We start from the raw sequence: 24,835 nt of genomic DNA on the forward strand, positions 1-24,835 counted from the left end.
CCAGGGGCTTGTTCCCATGGTGTCTGTGAGATGCATAGCATAGTTTCCATTACGCAGTGAGCAGTCCTTGCTGTTGCCTGTTACCTTGACTTGCACCCCTTGCCTTCTGTAATACAGAGTGGTATTGTATCCTAGCATTCTCTTAAGTGGTATGCCTTCACTCTATGAAAGCAGTGTCATTTGGCAATTTCATGGAAGTATATACATGAGAAAGTTAGGATATTGTAGGACCCAGATCTGGCTCTGTTGTACATTATACTGGTTGGTATGTGACCCAGTGTTGTAGGTGCTGTGGCCAGAGCTCTGACCTCCCTCCAGCTCCATTCCCGCTTTTCTGCATCTGAGAGGCTGAGAACACAGCAGAGTGCACAGCCCCAGCAGCTGCAGGAGTAAGCCCAGTGTCCAGAAGGCAAGTAGGCCGAGAGTGACTGGCTGTTGCCCCTCTTCTGTGTAGCATCCCTTTGTCCACCAAGAACCTGCTGTGCTGGGATCATTTACTCCTCATGGACTCAGCTTCCCTACCTAAGAAGCAGATGAGGGGTAGTAATGCTGGTTGTAGAGCTGCTATGGGAGTTCCTGGACATGAGACCGTAGGAATCTGGGGAACCCTTGTTAGATGCCCGTCAGGTATGTTTTATGTACATATTTAAATTTTTTCAGTGTTTTTTACTTTTTATTATTCTCTTATGATATGGTTCCATAGGCCCTGGGATTTACCTATCTCCTCCTCAGTTCCCTCCCCTCTCACTGAGTTCTCCTATATCATTACTATAGTATAGTTTTTCATACACAGTCATATGTCCATCGTTGCGGGTATGGACAATGGTGGAGAGTCTAGCATCCTATTGTCAAGATGTAGTAAACAGTTTCATTGGGAGTCCATCTTTGTCTGGAAGTAGAAAGAATATGCTTCTTTTAAACCTGCCCTACAAATGATACTTAAAGATGTTCTCTTGAGAGAGAAAAGGAATAATGCCCACCAAAACCAAAGACAAACGTGAAGAACTTCCCAGTAAAATAACAGCAGAAGAGTAAGTCAATGAACAACCCATTGCTAAAATAACAGGACCAAATTACCACCCATTCATATATAACCCTGAATGTAAATGGCTTAAACCCATCAATCAAACATCATAGAGTAGAAGACTGGATTAAAAAGCAAAACCCATCTATTTGTTGCCTACAGGAGACACATTTCATCAACAAAGATCAGTGGAAACTATACCTCATGAATTTTGATTTTTTTGTTAGTTTCAGCTCTTCAAAACTCTTTGATTAAATTCTTCAGTGACACATCATACAGTAGCATCATTTTCTTCAAGAAAATTCTTGATTTTCTTTTTCATTTCCTCAGTGACACATTAGCCATTCAGTAGCATGATATTTGACTTCATGGTGTTGTGAATTTCCTTATGTATGTATTTTTATTGTAAAGGCAGATTTATGTAGAGAAGGAGAGACAGAGCTTCTGTTGACTGCTGTTCTTCCCACATGGCTACAACAGCTAGAACTGAGCTGGCCTGAAGCCAAGAGCCAGGAGCTTTTTCTAGGTCTCCCACGTGGGTGCTGAGTTCCTAGGCCTTGGGCCATGCTCTTCTGTCTTCCAGGTCGTAAGCAGGGAGCTAGCTAGGAAATGGAGCAACTGGGATGTGAGCTGATGCCTGTGTTTGCAGGTGAAGGATTAACCAGTTGATCATCATGCTGACCCCTATTTTTTTTAAAAAATAAATTCTACATGAACTAGCACAGCTCAGAGAATGAAAGTATACATAGAAATCTCATGTAAGTTCCAGTTATTTATTTTCACAACCATAAACCATCTGGTAGGAAAAGTTGAAACTGTAATATAGATTTCTCTTTTTGAGAGAATAGCATGAAATAAAACCATAGATGAAAGGATAATGTGAAAGCGCAGCTGGGAGTTTGGTAACGAACATGCCAGACATGATCCTGCCTGTGCGGTCTGCTTGCCTCCTTACATGCAGTGTGTGCTCAGTACTTAACGCTTCAGGTTGGCGTTTGCGCTCAGATTTAATTGGAAGTGGCTGAACTAGAGTTGCTTTGACCAGCTCGTCCACCTTGAGACTAGTGTTGAGGTTGACTTTGTGCGACTGTGATCGGGAGGGATATAGGAAGTGTGAGTGTTCCTACCCCAGATGCCTCGGTTGAATCCTGACCCTCAGCAGCAGATTCTTGCTTTCTGAGCAGTGACAGTCAGTTGTCCATCAATTGGAAGCATGTGCAGGTTCCTGTGCGTTGGTAGGACTCGGCTTTGCAGTGGCCAGTCCTCTCTGCAGGTGGTTTGGTGTGTTCCCAGGGCAGCCAGGGGCATTCTCTGGTAGAGGTACTGCTGAGTGTTCAGTCATCCACTCAGTCAGCATAAACTTGGCGTCAACTCCTGGCCATACTCCCTGCTACTTACTCCGTGGACACTAAGCACATTTTAGGTGACAGAGCAGGGAAGTGCCAGGGTTTAAGTCTGTGAGTACAGAAAGCGATGACAGTAAGGCAGTGAGAACTCTGTTTAGACAAATCTCTATGCTTAGTGTGCTATAATTAAGGTAAAAAGACGCAGGTTCTATTATTGTGTTATGTGGAAGAGCCTCCAGTTCTGCTTTGCACCCTTTCTGTGTCAAATGATGATTCACAGCAACAGTACAACTTAGAAATAATAAGTTTATTTTTGCTCCTGTATGAAACACCCAAAGAATGTGTCAAGTGGATGCAAAGTAAATTGAGGTGAACTTACTGACATGGATGTGGAGCTGACACTCCCTCAGGATGTCTAGCTAATGGTACATGCTTTTCATACGTGCTTTCCACAGGAGAGACAGGTCTCACATTGGTAGAGTATCTGGTGCTGCTGCTGATGACTCTGCTCAGGGGAAAGTGTCTTTGCCTTCAGTGGAATCAAAATGGCTTTTGGAATGTGTTGCCAAACAGTTTTTCTCCCAGATGTGGAAAACAGGTTATCTGTTATCTGACTTGTGCACTGGTTGAACCTAAGCCAGTCTTTCTGGCCCTCTTCCCTCAACTTGCTTTTATATTCTCACCAGATTTGGCACTGTCCCTCTGTCTCTGAGCCTCCAGCCTCCAGCTGCCACTTCTCCCAGGATGCCCTTCTGCAGTCTGCCCTGCTGTCCCTTCTCCCTGAGCCTCCAGCTGCCCCTTCTCCCAGGATGCCCTTCTGCAGTCTGACTCATAGCCAGCCCCAGGGTTAGACTCTCATGTAGCACTCCATCAAACCTCTCCAGATCTTTCCCCACCAGAATGCTCTCTTCTCTTACTCCTCTTATTTCTATTGCCATTTAAAATGTCTTTAAATTTCTACTTCCATTTTATTTGAGAGAGGCTGACACAGAGAGTTTGAAATTTTCTGTCTGTTGTTCATTATTGCTGATTGGCCTGCAGTCATCAGACCTGGGCAGTGCCAGTCCAGGACTCTGGAGCTCGTCTGCATCTCCCTCGGGTGGTAGGAACCCATGGACTCCGTCTTCCCTTGCCGCCTCCCAGAATGCACAGGGCAGGAAGCTGATTAAAAGCATGGACTTTACACACTCCAGCGTGGCATTGGCACCCAAGTGGGGCCCTAACACAAGCATCAAGTCTCTCTCTGTCCACTGCTATTCCCCCCACTCCCACCCGAGGGTCTCCTTCGTGGGTTAACTTTTCCTTCATATCATTTTATTTCTGAACACATTGTCTCCTTTTTCACATACATAAAGTCTTGTTACTGTACACGAGAGTGTCTGAGAAGGAACTCTATAAATGTGAGCGAGGGAGGATTGAGTGCCTTCCTGATGACATGAAGGGCACAGGCAGAAGGGTTGTGACGGTCAGCCTGGAGCTGGCGCGTTGCTAAGGAGTGCCCTTGAATGTGCTGGGAGTGGCAGGTTCTCTGCCTCGTGGTCTTCCTGGGAAGACTTCTCTGTGACATAGTGAGCACTTGGACTAAACAGAGAGCTCGGTCACTCGTTCGTGTGACGAGATGCAGGTGGCCTGTGATGTAGGTTAGATGTGTGAAAGATAAGTAACCTACAACATAAGGTGTCACTAAAAATGGAGGCAGTGTTGATACCTCCACATTTCCACGTGTAGGAAAGATACAAAATCTGGATTATGTTTCTGGGAGACAATATGAATTTTCTGTTTGAACATCAATAGAATTCAGATAGAACCACGGAGACGCTTGTGGCCTGATTTTAATGTCTGCTCCATAAGGAAGCTGCCTTCAAAAGCATTACAGGATTGTCAGCAGCCAGTGAGTTCAGCTGAAGTGGAATGTTTCTCAGAATACTCTGGATTGTCAGTGTGGTCACGCATTATGCCATATGCCTGAGGGATGTGCTTCCGTGAAGTAAATTTGCACAAACTGTCCCTTGAGAATTTACACGGTTATACTGAAATCTTGAGACTAGCGGCAATATTTTGATTTTAGATAGTTAGCGTTGGTCGCCAGGGCCTGCTGGCATTTCCCACATGGCGCGTGCATGTTAGAAATGATGCTGAACTGGCATAAATCTGTTTGGAAATGGTAACGAAATCCAGCCTCGGGTTTACCAAGGACCACCCACGATGACTGTGTGACCCCCACTTCTCACCTGCTGGTCTCTTGAATAACCCTGAAATCTCTACCAGGTGTGTTATTAAATTAGCTAGGTGCAGCATTAATTCACTCTTTTGGGGTTACTGAGATGCTTTATAATGTGTTTTTACTGGAACATTTCCCCGTTATTTTGGCTTTCCAGTATCAAGTCTTTCAACTAGGTGGAATGCTTCCTTTTAACAACAGGTGTTTGTACATTGTGTGTGTGTGAGTGTAAATGAGTGTGTGCATATAGTTATGTATTTGTACTTTGGGTACTTTTTTTCCTTTTTATCACACTGCTTCAAATACACATGCCCAATAAAATGATGATATTTAAATCCAGCTGACATCGTTTTGTTTTTGTGTCTGGCACAATGCTTAGCTCACAGTAGATTCTCAATAAATATTTTATTAGAACTATCTTATTCTTAATAAAGAATGGTACATCATTGAAGAAAAATACTTGGAAAAGAGCTGGGTATGTATTTGAACTCAAGATGTATTACCTAATACCTTTTTACCTTAGAAATTATTTAAATTTCCTGAAGGAAGTGGGGAAGAGATAGTTACTGTTGTCATTGAGTTGTTGGTAAAGTGCTTCAATACTTTCTGACACACAAATAGGTTAAGGAGCTGCATTATTGTCTTGAATATATAGAAATTGTACATTGTATCTTTGTTTAAAAAGGAAGATCTACGTGAAGCTGTTCCTGTGTTTTTCCTCGTGACTTTGGGGCATATTTACTGTTTATAAAATGCTGGGAGTGTTTAGCAGTAAGAACTAAAAGCCAGCACTAGCAGTCAACTTTTGATTCAATTATATAGCAGTGGCTTCTATGTTTAGTGCCAGGAGGAATTCTTATGGCTCCCCAGGAGAAAGCCAAGTCCTTGCTCCTGTTCCCTGGGGTGTTATGTTCTGCTTCGCACAGTCACGCAAGAGCCCACATTGATAAAGGCTCTGCCACAACGTTTAAATTGTCGAAATTAAATTTACTTGAAAATCAGAGTGCATGTGTGTGCACGGTTCCATCGGAGGTTCTGCTTCACCACGCCCACAACAGCTGTTAAGCAGAAGCTTTGTGAGGTCCCACACGAGTGGCAGCAGCCTGCGTGCTGAGGGCTTCCCAGGCGCATTAGTGCGAAGCTGGGTTGGAGGTGAAGGCAGGACTTGACCTCAAGCATCCCAAGTGCAAGCTCTCCAGGCTTCCTCTAATGTGAGTGAAGAAGCTGAATGCTCTAGGACTGGAGAGCTTGCATTGAACAGGTGAAGCCAAAGGGTTGTGTTACTTGTGTCCTATCCTAGAAGTGACACGCTCACTCGCTCCACAACTGATGAGCAGCACACTACAGAAGTTTTCTTCAGCTTTCTCAGAATGGCTTGTGGAAGTCCTTCATGTACTCTTCCCAGTATCCCGTCAGGTGGCATCATGCTGGGAACTAGAACTAAGCCACAACGGAAGTACTTACACCAACAATTTGACAACGCCAACAATTAGGGTTTCTTTTTCCGGGAGGGGAATTCACCATCACAGTGACCTCTTCCATCGTAACAGAAAGAATATGTAGCTAAGTAGAATGGCAAATAGATACCTGGGGCATATTATTGTCTTCTGTATTGTAGGATCAAAATATACACAGATTGTTATCCTATAGTTACATGTGTAGACTTAGTTATTGTCAAAAGAGCTGTGAACTAAGAAAACTTATGACTGAACTGTCTAAAGCTGTGTGGGTGATTATTTCTTTGAGTCTCGATTTTTTCATGATGCTATATAGTATTATATAAGATAATGTATGAATGTTATAATGTCTAGAAAAACCAAATGAATTGTTGATAAATCTGGCATGAACTGCTCTTTGTGTATTCTAAGGAAAAATATCAGTACCAGGCAATTGGATCATTTATTAAAGCTACAGATATGAAGTGCCTGTTCATTAATATTCTGTGGGTGGTGAATGTGATATAGTTACTGCCCTGAAGAGACCGTGCATAAAGGCAGGTGTTTTAGGCCTTGACCTCTCTCAGCTGGGGAGCAGTATATGCATCCTTCTGCAGCACAGCTGACCAGGGAGCTCAGAGCCAGGGCTCAGAGGAGCTCTCCATGGTACTTAACAGTGTGCTGCTCCAACCTTCCCTCTTTGTGATCTTGGGTCACAGCCACCTGTTTGTAGTTTTAGGCTGTCAGTATGCAGCTAGGAATAGCCTCACCTTGGAGAGACTCTCGATAGCCTCCTGTCTGGTGACATGCAGCTGGCTGTTTCTGACACAGATCCTGCCACATCTGCCTGAGTGCAACATTCCTGGCTCACGGTAGTAGCGAAACCCAGCATGTACTTCTAATGTTATTCTGATATTAGATTGACTTTGAAACACAGCTGCTAGAATTCCTGACCCATATTAACTCCTTCAAGTATTTAGTGTAGAAAAATGCCCCTGGTGCTCTTGCCCCTTTGCTGCCCCCGGATCTCCCTGGTCTGATTGCCAAAGCTGTGGGTCAGTTGGCTGCATGCAGGAGTAGTGCTTCAAGATTTCTGTAGAGGACAGGAGCTTTGGCGGGCCACTTCCTGATTTTAACATAAAACACAGGTTGAATCTACACAATAGAAAAGATTAAGTAGAAATATGGCAGAACAGTGAACTTATATATAAAATGATAACAACATGGCTGAAATTATTTGGAAGGGATGTGAAGCCAAAGACCTGTCACTGGGCTGCCCTTAGCTCGACCCAGTTACGGAAATATCTGGATGACTTTGGCCCTGCCAAGGTCATGATATCATTTTGGTTCTTTTGCTTGTGAAAATAAGGAAGCCTTCTCCCACTGCATTGCCACCTCCTGAACATTTGCTTTCTAATGGGCTCTGTCTCCTGCCGACTTGTGTGTTGGTCTGTCTGAACACTTTGTGTTTTAATGCATGACATAACCCAGCCACACTAAAACCATCCATAGCATTTTTTGAGTTCAGGTGGTCTACCCATGCCTCTGGGGGTGCCCTGTTGCCTTCTCTCTTCTTGTCCCATCCTCAGCGCCTGTCTGCTGTCTCCTCTGGGTAGCTGCAGCTTTGGTGCTTGATTCTCCTTGTGTGGCAGAGATGTGGAGTGTGTTTCAGCCTTTACGCTTAGCACAGCCAGGCCCACTGAGGTGGCCATGGGGAATGTCCAGGCAGCTGGTGCCATGAGACCCCTCTGATCTGTGAGATGAGGGCATGCTGACTCAGGGAATTCTGTGTGGTTTGCAGAGCTCTGGAGGTGCCCCTTCTGTGGAACTGTCTGATGGTGTGACATCTTAATGTGTCCTGTTGTGGCTGTGATGCCCAAGTGTGCGCCTTCTTGTTATTGAGATTGGAATCAGTGTGATGTCTCATTGTTGTGTGAGGCCTTTTCTCACTTTCGTGTCCAATAAATGCTGGAATTTTAGGGTCATTTTCTTTTTTGATGGAATCTTGGTGATTGATGTAATAAATTCCTGTGAATATCGGTATTAAATTTATAGACAACTATTTTAAACAGATTGTCTGCTTCACTGAACAGAAATTCTGATGGACTCCATTTAGCCTGAAGGTCAGCAGTCTGCATTTTTAAACAAAGGAACCGAGAGTTTTCTGGAGGGGAAACTGGCTGTAGGCGTAGACAGGTTTTGGGATAGCTGCAGGTGTGTCTATAGGTAGAGGTGTAGCTGTTGCTGTAGGTACAGGATATCTCATAAGTGTATGTGAAGGTGCAGGTGTGGCTGTAGGTGTGGGTATAATTGTAGGATACAGCTGTAGGTATATGTGAAAGTACATGTGTAGGTGCAGGCGTGTCTAAGTACAGGTTTTGATGTTAGCATGGCTGTAGATACAGATGTGTATACAGCTCTAAGTGTAGTTGTAACTGTCAGTGATCCCGAGTCCCTCCCTTGGGAGAGGCTGTGATAGAATCTCATTCCACCCTGTCTTAGTCTGAGCTTTGGAGTAAACCTCTGCTGCATTAGCAGAGCCTTTAAACTGGGTCAAGCTGTGCAACAATTGGGTGCCTTGATGTCCTTATCTGTGCAGTGGCAATAATGATGGTATCTCCCTTAGAAGGTTGCGGTGAGGATTAAATCAATCAGTGTATTTAAAGGGCCTGGGCATAGAGGATGTGTCCAGCGAATGTGAATGTTGTTATGTCATTCGGTGGCCTCAATCCAAGTGCTTTATTGCTCATGCATAGTCACTTCAGTGCTCAGTTGATCGTTTCATGTAGAGCCCAGCATCCCCTTTAGGAAGTTGTGGCCGAATGACTGGTAGGTCTTTGCTGCGTCTATGTATTTTTAGTAATGCTGATGGCATCTGTTAACTGTTTCTGTTTTCCATTCGTGTTCCTCAGTGGTCGTGGGCTCTTAGTACAAATCATGTTTCACTCGACATCTTTAAAGACTATGCGCACTTTCTAGAACACTGCCAAGCTGAGCAAGCAGGCTGGCAGACGTGTGGAGAACAGGCAGCTCTTGCACTTGCCTTGGCTGAAACAAATGCTTTTCTGAGTTGAAGCTGGTGGGTATTTGTGGGAGAAGCCGTGGTCCTGCATTCACTGTAGTAGTGTTTGCTGGCCATCTGCCTGTGACCAGCAGTGAATAAGACACGGGCTTATGCCCTCATGGAGCCTTGACTGACACATGTCAAGTTTGTCAGTGTCTAAATACTTGGTCTCTGTGTGTTTCTGAGTTGTGTTTTAGAGTGGTCCTCATGAGGGGGATATGGTCTAAAGCTTGCATTACAAGTGTAGAAGTTGAGAAGCTTAACTGAGCACCCTGCAGTGTCCCGTGTTGACTAGTGTGTGGTGTGAGCAGCATCCTGGAGCTGTTGCTGATCAGTTTGCCACCGACATTTTCAGACCTCCAGCAGTGGAAGGCACTCCGTGCGCATCACCGGCCTCAGCACTGTGGATTTCCGAGCTGGCTTTGCCCGAAAGCCCACCCTGGACTTCACCCAGACGGCCAGCAGGCCAGTGCAAGGTATGTAGGTGCATAGAGGCTAAGTGGTGTAGTAGCTACACAAGCAGAAAATGCGTTTGCGGCTGTGTATAATTCTGCAGTTTCCTGGACAGCGAGAAACAAGGCATTGTTACTGTGAAAAGGACCACCCTGCTGGCTAGTCCCTGCTTCCCAATGGGCAGAACCCCTCCAGGGCTTACGGAGTTAAAGTTCCTGGGCCCCCCAGTGTGACGTGGGCCCCGGAATACACACTTGGGTATGCTTCCGATGTTATTCACTGATTTTGAGAAGTAGTAACCTCGTTCTTGAGATGTTTTTCTTACTAAAATCATAAATGCTTTGTGTGGCTGAAATGTAGATCCCTGGGTCTCTATGCTCAGAGACAAAATAACTGCCAATTTTTGAAGCTTACACTTCCTCATTTTTATTCCAAACTAGATGTAGCATTTATTTTATCACCAATTGTCTAGAACATATAGCTTTTGGGAATGATTTTTGATAGAAATGTGTTTGGACACATCGTCATGTTTGTAGGAACGTCACATCATTTCTGTTACTTCAGCTGGCACTTGAGAGCAACTGTCTTGCTCAAATCAAAATGCCCAGTGTTTAGCCGTCTTTATATCCTGTTTGCCTCATCCTATTCATATATTAAAATTCGTAGTCTTTAAATGTTTATTTGAAAGGCAGAACTGCAAAGAGAAAAGGAGTGACAAAGATGACCTCCATCTGCTGGTTCACTCCCCAGGTGGTCATAAACGATGGAGCTGGGAGATGTGCCATGTGGGTGCTGGGGCCTAAGCCTATGTGCCAGCCTCTACCACTTTCCAGGTGCATGAAGAGCGAGTTAGATAAGAAGCAGAGCAGTTAGGACTCACTTGTGCCTGTATGGACTGCTGGCAGTGCAGGCAGTGGCTTTACCTGCTATCCCACAGTTCTGGCTGAATTTGTAGTCTTTTGTTTAATGTATTTTATTTATATAAAGTGAATAAATATGCATTTCGCAATACAGAATTAGGAACATAGTACCATCCCCAGTGCCCACATTCCTCATCCACCCTCTTTTTCCTCTTTCTTTTTTTAAATTTTGACAATATCTTGCTTTGCTTTCACTTTGCTGTCTAAGGTTCAGCAAGTATAAATAAAGCAGAACTGCTCTTTCTCAAGGGTGTAGATGCGGGCTGCTGTTTCTCAAGGTGTAGACGCGGGCTTTGAGCAATAATCAGGTCTTGAGATGTTAATCTTGCTCATATGGATTATATTTTTTGTACTTTGTGTATTAGTTAACATCTCCCAGAGAAACATATTTGCGTTTTTTGGACTCTTATCCCACTAGCCATAATGATTTCCAGTGCAGCCACTTTGTTGCAGAAGACAGGATTCCATTCCTTGTTATGGGTAGGAAGTATTCTGTGGTGTGCACTTATGTGGTTTTTTTTTTAACTTACATGTTTTTGATCCAGTTGACATCTGCATTGATTCTGTGTCTTAGCTGTTGTGAATATTTATCATCTCAGAGTCAAGAGGGCTCAGTCTTGCTGTGACTTTTTTTTTTACTGTCAGTGTCTGGAAGGATACAGAAAAGTAAATCTTTAAAAATATTTGTGTAATTAAACATCATTAATGCCGTTGTAGCTTTTCTTTGAATCAACATAGTTATAATGCTGTAAAATCACAGCATCCCCCACGTTTCTCTGGTCTTGCGTGGTTTCATGTAGAAACGACTCCTCCACTTGTCCACAGCTAGTAGGTAATCTTTGGGACTCATCCTTGCTTTGAATATGTTTGTAATGCAGTGACATCTTAACTGTCAGTGGTAACGGACTCTCTCCCTTGTAGGAATACCCACCTATGTGCTGCTGAACACTTCGGGACTCTCTGTTCCCGCAAGAGTAGACCACCTGGAGCTTCTGAGTATCTCGGGCAGCTCTCTGATGACCCTTCCTGTTAAGTACTACCCAGATCGGAAGCCGTATGGCATATGGAATGTTTCTGACTTTATCCCACCCAATGAAGCCTTCTTTCTCAAGGTCGCAGGCTATGATAAAGATGACTACCTTTTCCAGAGAGTGTCGAGTGTTTCCTTTTCCAGCATTGTTCCAGGTGAGTTCATTTTCTGCACCCCTGGAATGGTGATAGCTGGGGCTGGTGGGGGTGGTGGGTGGGTAGTGGGTGGGTATGGTCCCATGGGAGAATGGACTGAAATCAGGAATAATATCTTTCAGTTATTACTGTACCAGCAGATTATGAATACTTAATGCTTAGATAAACTGTGTCTTTCTTAAATGGCACCTCTAAGAGGTCATGTGAAGTCTCATGGTTGTAGAGCTGAGTGTTTTGATTACTTTACTCAAGATCACACTTGAACTGAGAAATTCTGATACTCGCCCCCCTTCCCCTTCTTCCCCTGCAAGTCTGAGCGCGAGTGTTTAAACTGTGTGAATTAGCTAAATGTTTGAATTTTGTATTCCATAAGCAATAGTTCATTATAATGATCACTGGTTATTGAAGGTAGTTACTTAGATGTCGCTATTAACGACAGAGATATCAGCTGGCAGTTCATTGTACCTGTACTAGAACTGTTTCTGCAGGCTCATGACAAGTCTGACCAAGTCTTTACTTGACTGTGGACTGAAAAAGAACTGCACATTGCTTCTGAAGTTGTTCTGTTGGGTAGGGGGATGACATCTGCCGTGAGCGAAGGGTCAGGTGACTCCATGGCTGTTGATAGCTCCTGTTCATTAGGGGAAACGGTGAGACTAGAACCAACCTTAGCGTTCCATCACGTATACTCATTCAGGTTAGTTGGCTTGGCTACTAAACTGGATGTCGTAAAATAGGTGGCCTCTTAAAAATCATTTTTGGTTTTTTCATCTTTTTATTTAGGTATTTATTTATCTGTTTGACATATAGAGAGAGGAAGAGGTAGAGGGGGAGGAGGGAGACAGAGTGAGAAAGATAGAGTAATCTATCCACTGGTTCACACTCCAAATAACTGAAACAACACGAGCTGAGCCAGTCCTGAGTGGGAGTTTCCCACGTGGGCGCAGAGGCCCAGGTGTTTGGGCTGTCTTCCACTGTTTTCTTTTTTGTTTTTTTAAGATTTATTTTTGTTATTATTATTTTTTTTATTGGAAAGGCGGATATACAGAGAGGAGAGACAGAGAGGAAGATCTTCCATCCGATGATTCACTCCTCAAGTGAGCACAATGGCCGGTGCTATGCTGATCCGAAGCCAGGAGCCTCTTCCGGGTCTCCCACGCGGGTGCAGGGCCCCAAAGCTTTGGGTCGTCCTCGACTGCTTTCCCAGGCCACAGGCAGGGAGCTGGAAGGGAAGCAGAGCTGCCGGGATAGAACCGGCGCCCATATGGGATCCGGGGCGTGCAAGGCGAGGACCTTAACCACTGCACCACCGCACCAGGCCCAGTCTTCCACTGTTTTCCCAGATGCATTAGCAAGGAGCTGTATTGCAAGTGGAGCTTTTAGGACTTGAACCCGTGTCCAGATGGAATGTTGTTGCCACAGGAAGTGGCTTTATTAGCTACATTGAGCACCATGTCTCTTTTTTCCCATCTTAATGGTTTGGAAACTACCGTGTTTAAAATCAGTGGACTCTCAGATGCAGTTAATACCATACCGAGGGGCCATGGAGACAGCAGGAATGCGTCGACTTTGGACCGATGATTTGAGTTTATGAGAATGCATGTACACAGCGTTTGAGAGGAGGAGGAGGAATTTTCCCACCTCCCCGTGACCTGGTGTGTGCCCTTGTGTTCTGCAGATGCTCCTAGAGTCACGATGCCCAGGAGGAGCCCAGGGTACTATCTGCAGCCCGGCCGGATCCCCTGCTCCGTGGAGAGTCTGTTGCCCTTCACCGTGAGCTTCGTCAGGAACGGCATCACTCTCGGCACAGAACAGTACTTAAAGTGTGTAAACGTTTCCAGCCGTGGTCACTTGTAACATGAAACTCGTAAATACAAGTATGAATTGATGCTTACTTTAACGTGCTTTTTCACTTACTCACTTCATAGCTGTGGAAGATAGCAATAAACCAAGTAATCTCACACATGTGCCTTTGCAAGGCTGACAGCAACGGAGAGAACGGAAAACAGCTGATAGATGTAACAGAACGTTTTATAGACTCCATGTCGTCTATTTGAGGATACTCTATTAAGTGAAAAATAATAGTGTTACATGCCAGACCTTGAAGGGGTGTCTTGCCAAGAGGAGAGCCTACAGTGTTAGCTTTCTTGGCTTCAGAGGAAAATGTTTGGATTTGGAAATATGTGATACATTGCACAGAAAAAAACGAGAGTAATTGCTATGGGAGGTGAGGTGCTTGTGAGCTTGGGAAGTGTAAGGGAGCCCTGAACAGGCGTGACCAAGGTGGTGGAGGTGATTGACTGGATGTGCAGGGGGAAGCAGGAGAGAATGCCTGCAGGCTGGAGTCGCCAGGTGTGTGGAGAGGAAGGCAGGAAGGAGATCAGCAGGGATGTAGCCCGGAGATGCAGGGCGGTGTGCAGGCTGCAGGGGTCGGGCCCGTGGTGACTACTTACTGCACACAGCAGTTGGCAGGAGACGAGGTCAGGCAGGGGGCCACGCCGTGGCTGACTACCTCACATGGCAGCTGGCAGAATGGGAGGGGACACCAGATTTCCTCATGAAGTCAGGTGACTTTTTTTTTTTTTAAGAATCTGTGTATTTAATTGAAAGGCAGTTATTGAGAAAGAGAACACATCTATCCACTGGGTCGCTTCCCAAATGGTTGCAATGGCCTGGGCTGAGCCAAGCTTGTCAGAAGCCAGTAATTCCATCCATCAGGATCTCCTTCAAGGGTGGCAGGGTCCCAAGAACTTGGACTGTCTTTCTCTGCTTTCTCAAGGCCATTAACAGAGAGCTGGATTGGAAGGCGTGGCAGCCGGGACATAAATGGAGCTCGGCTAGGGTGCCAACATGGCAGGTGGCAGCTTAACCCACTGCACCACGATACCAGCCCTGTCATATGACTTTTTAAGATAAATATGAGTGTAGGGTACTTTAGAACATTCAAGGGAAAACAAAATTGAAAGGTAATTTTAGTGCAAACAATATTGGCATTCATACATATTTTTAATTAATTAATTTTTGTGAAAGAGACAAACTTTACTGTTTCTCACCCTGGTTGCCTGCAATAGCCAGAAACATGGAGCTTGGGCGACCAGGGCCACCACGTTCCCCCACCTGGCAGGGGGCACGCCAGGCCTGGAACATGGACTCCCCAAGCAGCACTCTGCCCCTCGCACGCAGCACTCGCTCTCCATGAACTTCTAGAAATGCCTTTCTGGACAAGGAAGTGGTTTCTGCAAAGTGTTGATTTCTAACCTACTCTAAGACAGACTGCACTGGGGGAAGATGTTAGGGCTCACTTTCCAGATGTTTACATAGGAATTCACTCATAACGTAATGTCTTTAACATGTGAGCTATTTGACGGTCTGAGCTTACACAGCCTACTTAGGGGCAGTTATTTTGAGCAAAAACTTATGGTCGAAGTGCTCGTCATAGCTTTAGAGAAGGTTCCATTCTTTCAGAGTGCAAACTGCAGTGCTCACCACTTTTTACGTGATACATCTTGGCGATGCACTGAGCCGAGGTGAGTGGCCGGGAACACAGCTGAGCGGGTGTCAAATGACGAAGCTGCGGAACTGACTGATGAGATCTCGGTTTCATGTTTAAATAGTAACCAAAGGCGCTGAAGAATCTTTATAAACATAAGTGCATTAATTCCACACAATTCCTGGGAGGTAAGCCACAAGCATCTCTTTGCTCATTTTTCCAGCTCGTGCTGGAAAATGACACAGCCTGCCTTGCTGACACGTGTTAAGCCCTTTGGCAGTGAGAGGCTGGCGATGCAGTCGGGCCTGGGTGATGACGGACTGACATTCTCTCCGTCTGCCCTCCGTCTCAGGACGTGGAGCATGTGGCCATGTGACTTCATTTTTGTTTGTCAGTCACTTTGGTCACCAGGGGAAGGTAGAGGATCAGCATGTGTTAGCAGCTGGACACGTTTCTCTGTGACATGCGTTTTTCTCTCTTCCGAAGTCCACCGTCCAAAGCTTCTCCTTGCAGCACGCAGTACTCAGGTTAGCTGAGAGGGCCACGCCGAAAGGACTGCCCATGAATAGGAGCAGAACAAGCGGAGTCAGAAGGAATCGCTTTTGAGCATCAGTATTCCTGGTGATGTGCCTGTGAACACTCGTTACACCTTCTTTCTGCAATTCTACTTGTATTTTTTAAATATATTTTTATTTTGAATTTGGAATTATGTGGTACAATTTCATATAGCCTGGGATTCCCTGCCCCCCAAACTTCCACCCCCGACAGGTTTTCCCCATTTTACTACAATAGTGTAGTCCTTCATAAGGAGCCATAATTTCACTAGTCTCTTATTTTTAAGGTGAAGGATTGGGGATAGACACTTTCAAAAGTGTCTGAATTTAGGTTTAATTTTTTCTCTTGAAAGGAGGAGGAGGGAGGAAGAAAGCGGGAGAAGGGTCTCGTGTTTATTGGTTCACTCCCAGATGCGCACAACAGCCCCAGCTGGAGCAGCTTGGGGGAGGCCTCGGTGGGGTCAGGGACCCAGCCTCCCGGGCCGTCGCTGCTGCTTTCCGGGGTCGGCAGCGGCGGGAAGTGTGGCTCTCAGTCCCTGGGGTTGGAGTCGGGAGGCTGTGACCAGCACTGGGCTCCTCGCCTTGCCTCGAGTGCGTGGAGACAGCACACAGCACAGGAGATGGTGTCACGTGCTGAGGGCGTGGAGACAGCACACAGCACAGGAGATGGTGTCACGTGCTGAGGGCGTGGAGACAGCACACAGCACAGGAGATGGTGTCACGTGCTGAGGGCGTGGAGACAGCACACAGCACAGGAGATGGTGTCACGTGCTGAGGGCGTGGAGACAGCACACAGCACAGGAGATGGTGTCACGTGCTGAGGGCGTGGAGACAGCACACAGCACAGAAGATGATGTCACGTGCTGAGGGCGTGGAGACATCACACAGCACAGGAGATGATGTCACGTGGCCTCAACTGTGTTTGGAACAGTGACTATGTTTACACATTTGTGAGACTATTTGAAACATGAATTATATACATAGGACATTTTCAGAAAATGAGAAGTACTGTGAAAACTGTTAGAGAACACAGAATATTTGTGAAGTAAATTGATACATCTTTGAAAACGAATAAATTATAAAACTTTTTTTCCCATTGTATATGTAGATCAGGCTACATAGATTTTAGTTCTGTGTGGAGCTTATAGTCTCTTCTGCGATAGAAAACTAAGAAGCATTTATCTCCTTCAGATAAAAAATTACATTTCTTACCTTCAGACATGTGAATTACCTGGCTTTGATTCTTTGAGCAAGAGCCCCTTGAACATGAGCAAAACTGGGTGAAGACAGAGAAGGTTCCTTTATCCTTGTCTCCTGAAGTTCGTGGAAAACCTTACTTACCTTGGAGTGCCATGTTCAGTGGTCTTTCTCGAGGCCTCTGTGGTTTGACACAGCTATGAAGTATTTCCCTAAATGCGCGGTCTTCATAATTTGTTGGTTTTGCTGTATCTTTTGTTCAGAGTACAGAGCAGTGCAGCTTCCTCATTAAAGCAGGAATGGTGCCATTTGAAGTTCTGAGCTCTGCAGTGTCATCCCCTGTCCCTTCCGAGTGCATGTCCTAGAGGAAGTTGAATGTGTCAAGTTGTTTCTGCGGTCACTGACAAGATTTCTTTCTCCCCATCCGCAGGGAACCTGCCACTGTGACCTGGGATATTGAGCAGGTCACGCTGGCTGACGAGGGCCCCTATGAATGCATCGCGGTGAGCAGCGCGGGCACTGGGCAGGCACAGACGTTCTTGGACGTGGCAGGTAACTATCGCCCGGGTCGCGGGAGACAGATGTTGGCTGGCCGGCGAGCTCTGCAGCTGACTCTGTAGTGACTTTGTTGTCGTCCATCTTGCACTGGACTCCCACTCTGCTTCTGTGCACCCCTGGGCCCACTTCCTTAAGGCGTCAGTGTCTGATTTCCCTGTCAGTGGAACGGGGTTCCTGACAGGACAGACTGGGAGGGTGTCAAGACGCTGGTGACGTGTGAAGTGCTGGACAGCCGGTCCTGTGGAGGCGCTCAGGAGCCATGAGGTATGGCTGTGGATTTTGTCTTTGACACTGCGAAGGAGATGAAGGGTTTTTGCATTGGCCATGCTCAGAAGAACCTAGTGGCACAGGGGGCTCCTCCGACCCCAGCCAGGGCGGGCTTGCCCTCCCTCTGCTGTGTCATCAGGAGCATGGCTCTGCGTGGATTCTGACACTTGGGCTGAAGGCAGCCGCTCTGCCTGTCCCCTCCTGGGCACACCGGGCTTCCAGGGCTGCAGAGTGGGTCCTCAGAGTGGCCAAGGAACGTGAGTGCTCATGGTCGCAGGGCCAGGGAGGCAGGGTGGCTGTTACCCTGTGAGGGAAATACATCCAAGTCAGTTCTTCCCCCGCCTCTCTGAGTTCTGAAGCAGATTGCTGAATTCAATCAGGGGTCAGGGTTACACCACTTATTCAGCATATATTTATAGTGTTGGGAAATCCATTTGGAACAGAAGTTTCCCCGGGGCCTGTGGGCTGGTGCTGCTCGTGACCACAGTGACCAGTCCTCAGGCCGGCCTCACGGCTGCCAGCTCAGTAATGCCTGGATTGGCCTTTGCTATCGGTATGCGCTTTCCTGAGACAAATTTGAGACAAAAGCAGCCGTGTGATTAGAGCAAAACTCACAAGGCTGGAGTTTGATTTGTCTGTTGCTGGTGAGTCCAAGCCAAACTTTAAAGCAGGCCAGGGAAGCATGTTCTTCTTGCAGTAGAACCATTTGTATTCTCTTATTCTTAGGAAATTAAAGCTTACTTTCTGAAATAATTCAGCAAGTTGACATGCATCACACACTATTCATTTTTTTCCTCTAGTCGTTATGAAAGGCGCTAGCGTTATGTCAGCATTCCTCTGCTTCGGGGAAAACACACACTTGGGCTCATGAATATTTTCCCAGGATTATTAATTGGGGGAAGGACTGCAGGGAAAGAGGACCAGGGAATCGACTCAGACAACAGGCAGAAGTAACTGGGACATGCCAGAAAGAACTCTGAGCTGACCATTGTGCATTTGGCTCCATAGTGCCAGGGGCCTCCGTCTGTCGTCCTCCTTGTGCTGTGCCAGCCAGGCAGCTTGTGCCAGCCAGGCAGTCTGTGCCAGCCAGGCAGTCTGTGCCAGCCAGGCCGTGGTCCGTGCAGGAGCTGTACTGTGTTTCAGAAATGCTCTTCCCCTCATTCAGCTAGGGAGAGGGGCGGAGCACTGATGGCCCTTAGGACTTGACCGAGGAGACCTTTTCCTCGCTGGTTTGCCGACCCCTAGCCTCAGCCCCCGCCTGTGCCGCGTGCCCAGCTCTCACCGCACGTGGAGTCGGGCTGGATCGCACAGGAAGTGAGAGCCCAGCTGTGGCAACTGTGTCATTGGAAACACAGCTTTATGTCACAAAGTCAGAGCCCAAGAACAGTTCACAAAACAGCTGGACTCCTATTGAGAGGATAGCACTTCAGTTTCTCCTTAATGTTGTCTTCGAGTTGATGCATTTAAGGATTTTTGGTCATTTGAACTGTGGGTTAGTGGTAATTTTTAATGCAGAATGGTTATCAGAAGCAGTGTGCTGCTTTTTCTGCTGGATATTAATAGGAAGAACCTGATGAGTAACATTGCAGAAGGTAGGAAAACATACTATTTATTGGAAATTTGTAAGTTTAGCTCAAAATTGTCTCAAAGTCTTATTAATTTTTTTTCTTTGCTCCTGATCCAATGATTGCTCACTCTCTTTCTCAATCTCTCTCTCTCACACATACACGCCCACACCCCCCCACACACGCCCACACCCCTCCTCCCCCCCCCCCACACACCAAAGCAACAAGGCAGGAACCCACCTATGACCAGATGAGTGGAAAGCAGGCGGATGGCAGCTGTCTGCATCCCTGCCCAGGCTCTGTCCTTGGCATCAGCACTCCTTGCCAGTCCTGTGTCACCCCCAGGACTGGTGCCTGGCTGCTGCCATGCTCTCATCGGCTCTGTTAGTCCCCACACTGAGGTTTGTCTCGTAGTCTTGGCCTCTTTCACAGTCTGCTGTGACTCTTGCTCCTCGTATCCCTTCCCCACTAGACGCGTCCACAGATGCATAAAGAGCTCGCTGTGTTTGCTGTGTATTGCATTGATGCTATGATGTGGCATAGCTTCAAACCTGTCTGCCTTGTGTATGTTTTTAGAAAGTTGGTATTTGATTTCATATTTGAAATTCCCTCGGCGATTGCAGTGCAGGGGAGTTGCAGGGGAAAGCAGTGTAAGGCAGGAGGAAGGTGGAGGGACAGGGGCGTGGTGAGGATGCAGCAGGGAGCCACCTGGAGCTCTGCAGACTGCGGCTGACGCCATTGGCTGGAGTAACGGCGCCAGGTGGGCTGGGCCTTCTAGGCCATGTCAGCCTTATGGGACCATGCCGCTGTTCAGATCAGGAAGTGGGTGTACCTGAAGTCACACAGCGAGGGCAGGGTACAACTGGGCAGCATTGGGATTGCCACATTTAGCAGAAACATAGGATTCCCAGTGCAATCTAAATTCCATATATTGTGTGAGACAAACATATACCACAGTATCAGTTGGTGTCTGTCTGAAACTCAAATTTAAAGAAGTGTTCTGCCTTCGGGGTGTCACTCCTGGCCAGGCCCTGCCTAAGCTTCTCACCCTGTCCTGTGCCCTGCCCACTGGGGTTGCCAGAAATCTCAGAAAAGATTAAAACCCCACAATGTTAAAAATTATTGTTTTTGTGATTTATACCAGTACATACTCTTCAGGAAATTTTTAAATCAGAGAGAAATATGTCACAAAATACGGAAAATACAGTTTTATCACTCAAAGGCAACTCCTCTGCTTTAGACATGTGCTTCCAGTCTTCCAGCCACCGATGCTGTTTATTGCTATTTGTGTGTATTCTTTTTTAACTTTAGTTTTCATGATACAGTTCCATTGGTTCATGTAGCTTCAGATAGCACAAGGATAAGTGTGATCTTGAATATGCAATGTGTGCCGACTTTTTAGCTAACACAGGGGCATGGGTCACCCACTCATGCAGATGACCTTCGATTTTATTGCCATGGCAGGAGGTCATTTTAGAGTATTTGGCACAGTGAGCTACCGAGAATAAATCTACATTGATCCCCATGACTAACTAGAGCAACACGAGATTCTTTCTAGAAATGTTGGTCAAATGTTTAGTTAGCAGTTGGGTCTTGAACGAGTCTAAAAGCATGCGTGCATCACTCCGCGCTTTGGTGTACACAGCTCTGTGCATGTCATTCCAGTGAAGTTCTGTTTGACCTCCTTCCATCAGCACGTTGTCCATTCCTACCTATTGTCTCCGTGAAGACTGACTCTTGTTAAAGTCCATATTGCCATCCGTGTCTCTACCACACTTATATATTTTTAGAAGTTAAGATGTCTGTGCATGCTGGTTTTATTGCATCTGGTGTAAAATGTTGCCTCACTTCCCAGTCCTGGGTAGCTTGAGTTGTTCACTTTCGCCTTTGACTCCGAAATGTAGATTTGAGCTTGAGTACTTTGGCTTGTAATGTGCACAACTTTTTCACATGTCTCTTTTTTTTTTCTTTTGAGGTTTGTTGATTTTGAAAGGTGGAGTTAGAAGGAAGGAGGGAGGGAGAGAAGGAAAAGAGAAAGAGGGAGGCAGGGAGATAGCATCTCTGCTGCTTCGCTCCCACTGTGCTGCAGTGGCCAGTGCTGGGCCAGACTAAAGCTGAGAGCTTCGTCCAGGTCTCCCTATGGGTAGCATAGGTCCAAATACTTGGGCCATCTTCTGCCTTTTCCAGGCCATTAGCAGGGAGCTGGATCGAAAGTGGAGCAGCCGGGGCTGGAGCTGTGGGATAACAGCGTCACAAACGGCAGCTTTATGCACTGGGCCACCCCCGGGTGGCGAATGGCAGACCCCAAGTGTCTTCTAATGGGGTGATTGTTCTGAGGATACCTATGTTAATGAGTTGGGCTGTGCTGCATCCTTCCTGCAGGGTACCCAGCACCAGTGCATGTAGTGTTTAAGCCACATATGTGGAGTGTGCAAAATGACTCGGGTTTCCTGATTCGAACCTGTTGGTTTCACACAGAGCCGCCTCCAGTCGTCCAGGTGCCTAACAATGTCACAGCTGCTCCTGGCGAGAGGGCCGTTCTGACGTGCCTGGTCAGCAGTGCAGTGGATTACAACCTAACCTGGCAGAAGAATGGCAGAGACATCCGGCTGGCAGAGCCTGCCCGAGCCAGCGCCTTGGCGAACCTGTCGCTGGAGCTGAGGAGCGTGGAGTCCGGCGATGCTGGCGAGTACCGCTGTGTGGTTTCCAGCGACGGTGGGTCCTCTGCTGCTTCGGTTTTCCTGACCGTGCAAGGTACTGTGCTCCTGGCAACTTTGGAACTGTAGTTCTGTCTGTCCGTCCTCCCAAGCTGGCTGCCTGAGACATCCAGCACCTGCTCAGACCGTGGCAGTTATGAATGACAGATGAATGTTGCCTAAGATGGAAACTAAGACATTGCTAATAGCAATTTTAGCATTACTAGTTGAAGGTGTCAATTTTAAGAGAAAATAAAAATTGCTTTTGGATAATATAATTCTCTAATCTAGCATGTGGCGTTAAGCAGTCACTTTAATTGTTTAAATGATTTTAAAATTTCTTCCCAAGTATTGTATTCTCATATAGACAACAGATTTCATAGTTTCATATCTTAAATAATTAATTTACCAGTTAAACTTCATACATTTTTACTAATATTTTTGGCAAAATTATAAAACAAACTTCTCATCTTGGTGAAATTTTATTGAAATTCATGTTTTTTCTGTATTATTTTTAAATTTTATTTTTAATTAGTATTGAACAGCTTCAATACTACTCCCTTTTCCCCTTCTTTCTTCCTTTTCCCTCTTCCTACCTTCTGCACTTGTCTTTTTTTTTTTTAATTTTGGGATGATAACTTTTAGGTTTGCATTATGGTACAAGACTTAATATATCATAGAAGAAGAGGTTTGACAGTGAAGTGCAGAAAGGCCTGTTTCATATAAATACAGACAATAAATTAATAGAAAAGTGATCACTTCACTTTTCGGACTTTAAATTATAGAGCATTTATCTTATTTTGTACGCACATAAAGTGTTCATTGAAAATAGCTAATGATAATGCAGTCTGGAATTATTTCTATCTAATGTATTCAAATACCTAAAAACAAATGTGTTAGCAGTAGCACAAATGGCCCATATAAGATTTTAGAAAGTTTTACCCAAAATGGAATGAAAGGCTAAGCTTATCTTTGAAATCCATACGTAGTTTTTTGAAGACCCGTCATGTTTGTGTTGCTTGCCTTCCACTGAAATAGCCATTATTTAAATCCATTTGCCAAGGACGTTTTGTCATTCTATCGCATATGAGAGGCTTGTAGAAAATTCATGGAAAATGCATTTTATTGAAACCGAGTTTTCACATTTTTGCATCAAAGTGAATTTTAATTTCATTTCTACAGATTTTGTGTCAGGTGTCCTTGTGGTCAGGTCGGCAAGTGGAGCTCAGAGACGCTCCACTGTTTCTGCCGAGAATTCCATTTATCAGCTCAAAGTCTTAGGAAGATGGGCAGTTACTGCTGCTGCTGTCTCATTTGAGCTGGAAGGTTCCGTTCCTGCCTCAGCGGAGTATCTGGTTTCACGCTTCTGCCACGGGAGACCAGTTGCTCCGAGAACTGGACCTGGTTGTCTGACTACGGGATGAGAAGCAACCTGGTAACATGGCTGCAGGAATACTCTGGGCTGTTTTTGTTTTTAGCCAAGTTATCTCAGACAGTGCTCATCAAATCTCAGTGGTGGCTCTTACCATGTTATTAGTGAGAGAAAGTTGGAACTACCATGATGGTGGGCAGAATGGCGGTTAAGATCTGTGTGCCCTGTGGAATCTGCATGTGTATCATTGTGAGTGGAAATGGGGGAAGCTCTTATGTAAATGATTGACTTTGCTTGCATTTGGTCAGCTGCCTAGATAAACAATCCAGGTAGCAATTTGGTTTACTAGAACTCTGACACCATTTTACCAAACTGACTATTTCAGATAAAACAAACACCAATGGATTTCTGCGATTTAATGTAGGGGCTTTCCTGGAAGTTCCTTAAAATGGAATGGTAAAATAAAGTCAGAGCCTTCCTTTGTTTCCTCAAGTCAATAGTGTGTGAGATCAGTGAGTCTCACACATTCATAGGTAAGGAGTTATCCAAGAAATTGTTTTCCCTTGAGCAGATTTGCAACCTCCATGCAGAGGTTCTGTTTCTATAGGTCTGGTGTAGAACCTAGGCCTCTGCCTTGTAACAGACTTCTCCGTCACATTGCTGGGTTTTTTTTTTTTTTTAATATTTATTTTCATTGGAAAGGAAGAAAAGCGGGAGGAGAGACAAAGATCTTCCATTCACTGGTTCACTTCCCAAGTGACTGCAGTGGCTAGAGTTGAGCTGATTCAAAGCCAGGAGCCCGGAGTATCTTTTAGGTCTCCCACATGGGTGTAATGTCCCAGAGCTTTGAGGCATGCTCTACTGCTTTTCCCAGGTTACAAGCAGGGTGCTGGATAGGCAGTGGAGCAGCCGGGACACAAGTGGCACTCATAGGGGATCCTGGTGCATGCAAGATGAGCATTTAGCTGCTAAGCTGAGCCCCCATAGCTATTTCTGAAAACAGCACTTGAATCTGCTCTACAGAACAACCCTGGGTTCTGTGAATGTGTCCAGGGTAGGGAAGCCCTTCACTCTATTCTTGCTGGTGAGGTGGACCTGTCACCACCCAGTGGTTCAAGGAAGTGTTTGTGTTTTGTCTTCTGTTGTTGTTAACAGGGACAGAAGAAGTTATAAGGAGAACAGGTTTATTTTGCTTCATGCTTTTGGAGGCTGGGATTTCCAAGAGCATGAGGCTGGCACCTGCTCCGGTTCTGGGGAGCACCTTGGGCTGTCTGCTGCACGCAGAGGGAGGCAGGGGGTCCTGGGCACAGGTGCAGGGGCAGCCTTGCTTTTAACAGCACACTAACAAGAACTCACCCTGCAGCTATGGGTACATTCATCTCTTTTAAAAACCGAATCACCTCTTACGCCATTGCCTCTCCCAGTGCCACCTTGGTGGCGATCGGATTTCAGCCTGAGTTTCCTGAAGGATAAACTGTTCAGACCAT

At 45.8% G+C, this 24,835-nt stretch overlaps 1 protein-coding gene across 1 annotated transcript in view; it reads left to right on the forward strand.

Moving 5' to 3' along the window:
• Positions 1-24,835, forward strand: part of HMCN1 (hemicentin 1) — a 350,746-nt gene that overhangs the window by 117,359 nt on the left and 208,552 nt on the right. The window contains exons 7-11 of the mRNA XM_040985773.1: positions 9,447-9,567; positions 11,386-11,649; positions 13,328-13,472; positions 17,321-17,442; positions 21,759-22,034. Of these exons, the coding sequence (XP_040841707.1) occupies positions 9,447-9,567; positions 11,386-11,649; positions 13,328-13,472; positions 17,321-17,442; positions 21,759-22,034 (928 nt within the window). The remainder of the gene's footprint in view (positions 1-9,446; positions 9,568-11,385; positions 11,650-13,327; positions 13,473-17,320; positions 17,443-21,758; positions 22,035-24,835) is intronic.

The sequence above is a fragment of the Ochotona curzoniae genome, unplaced genomic scaffold (genome assembly GCF_017591425.1).
Source record: "Ochotona curzoniae isolate NIBS_2020 unplaced genomic scaffold, NIBS_Ocur_1.0 contig_430, whole genome shotgun sequence".
In the NCBI taxonomy this organism is placed as follows: Eukaryota; Metazoa; Chordata; class Mammalia; order Lagomorpha; family Ochotonidae; genus Ochotona; species Ochotona curzoniae.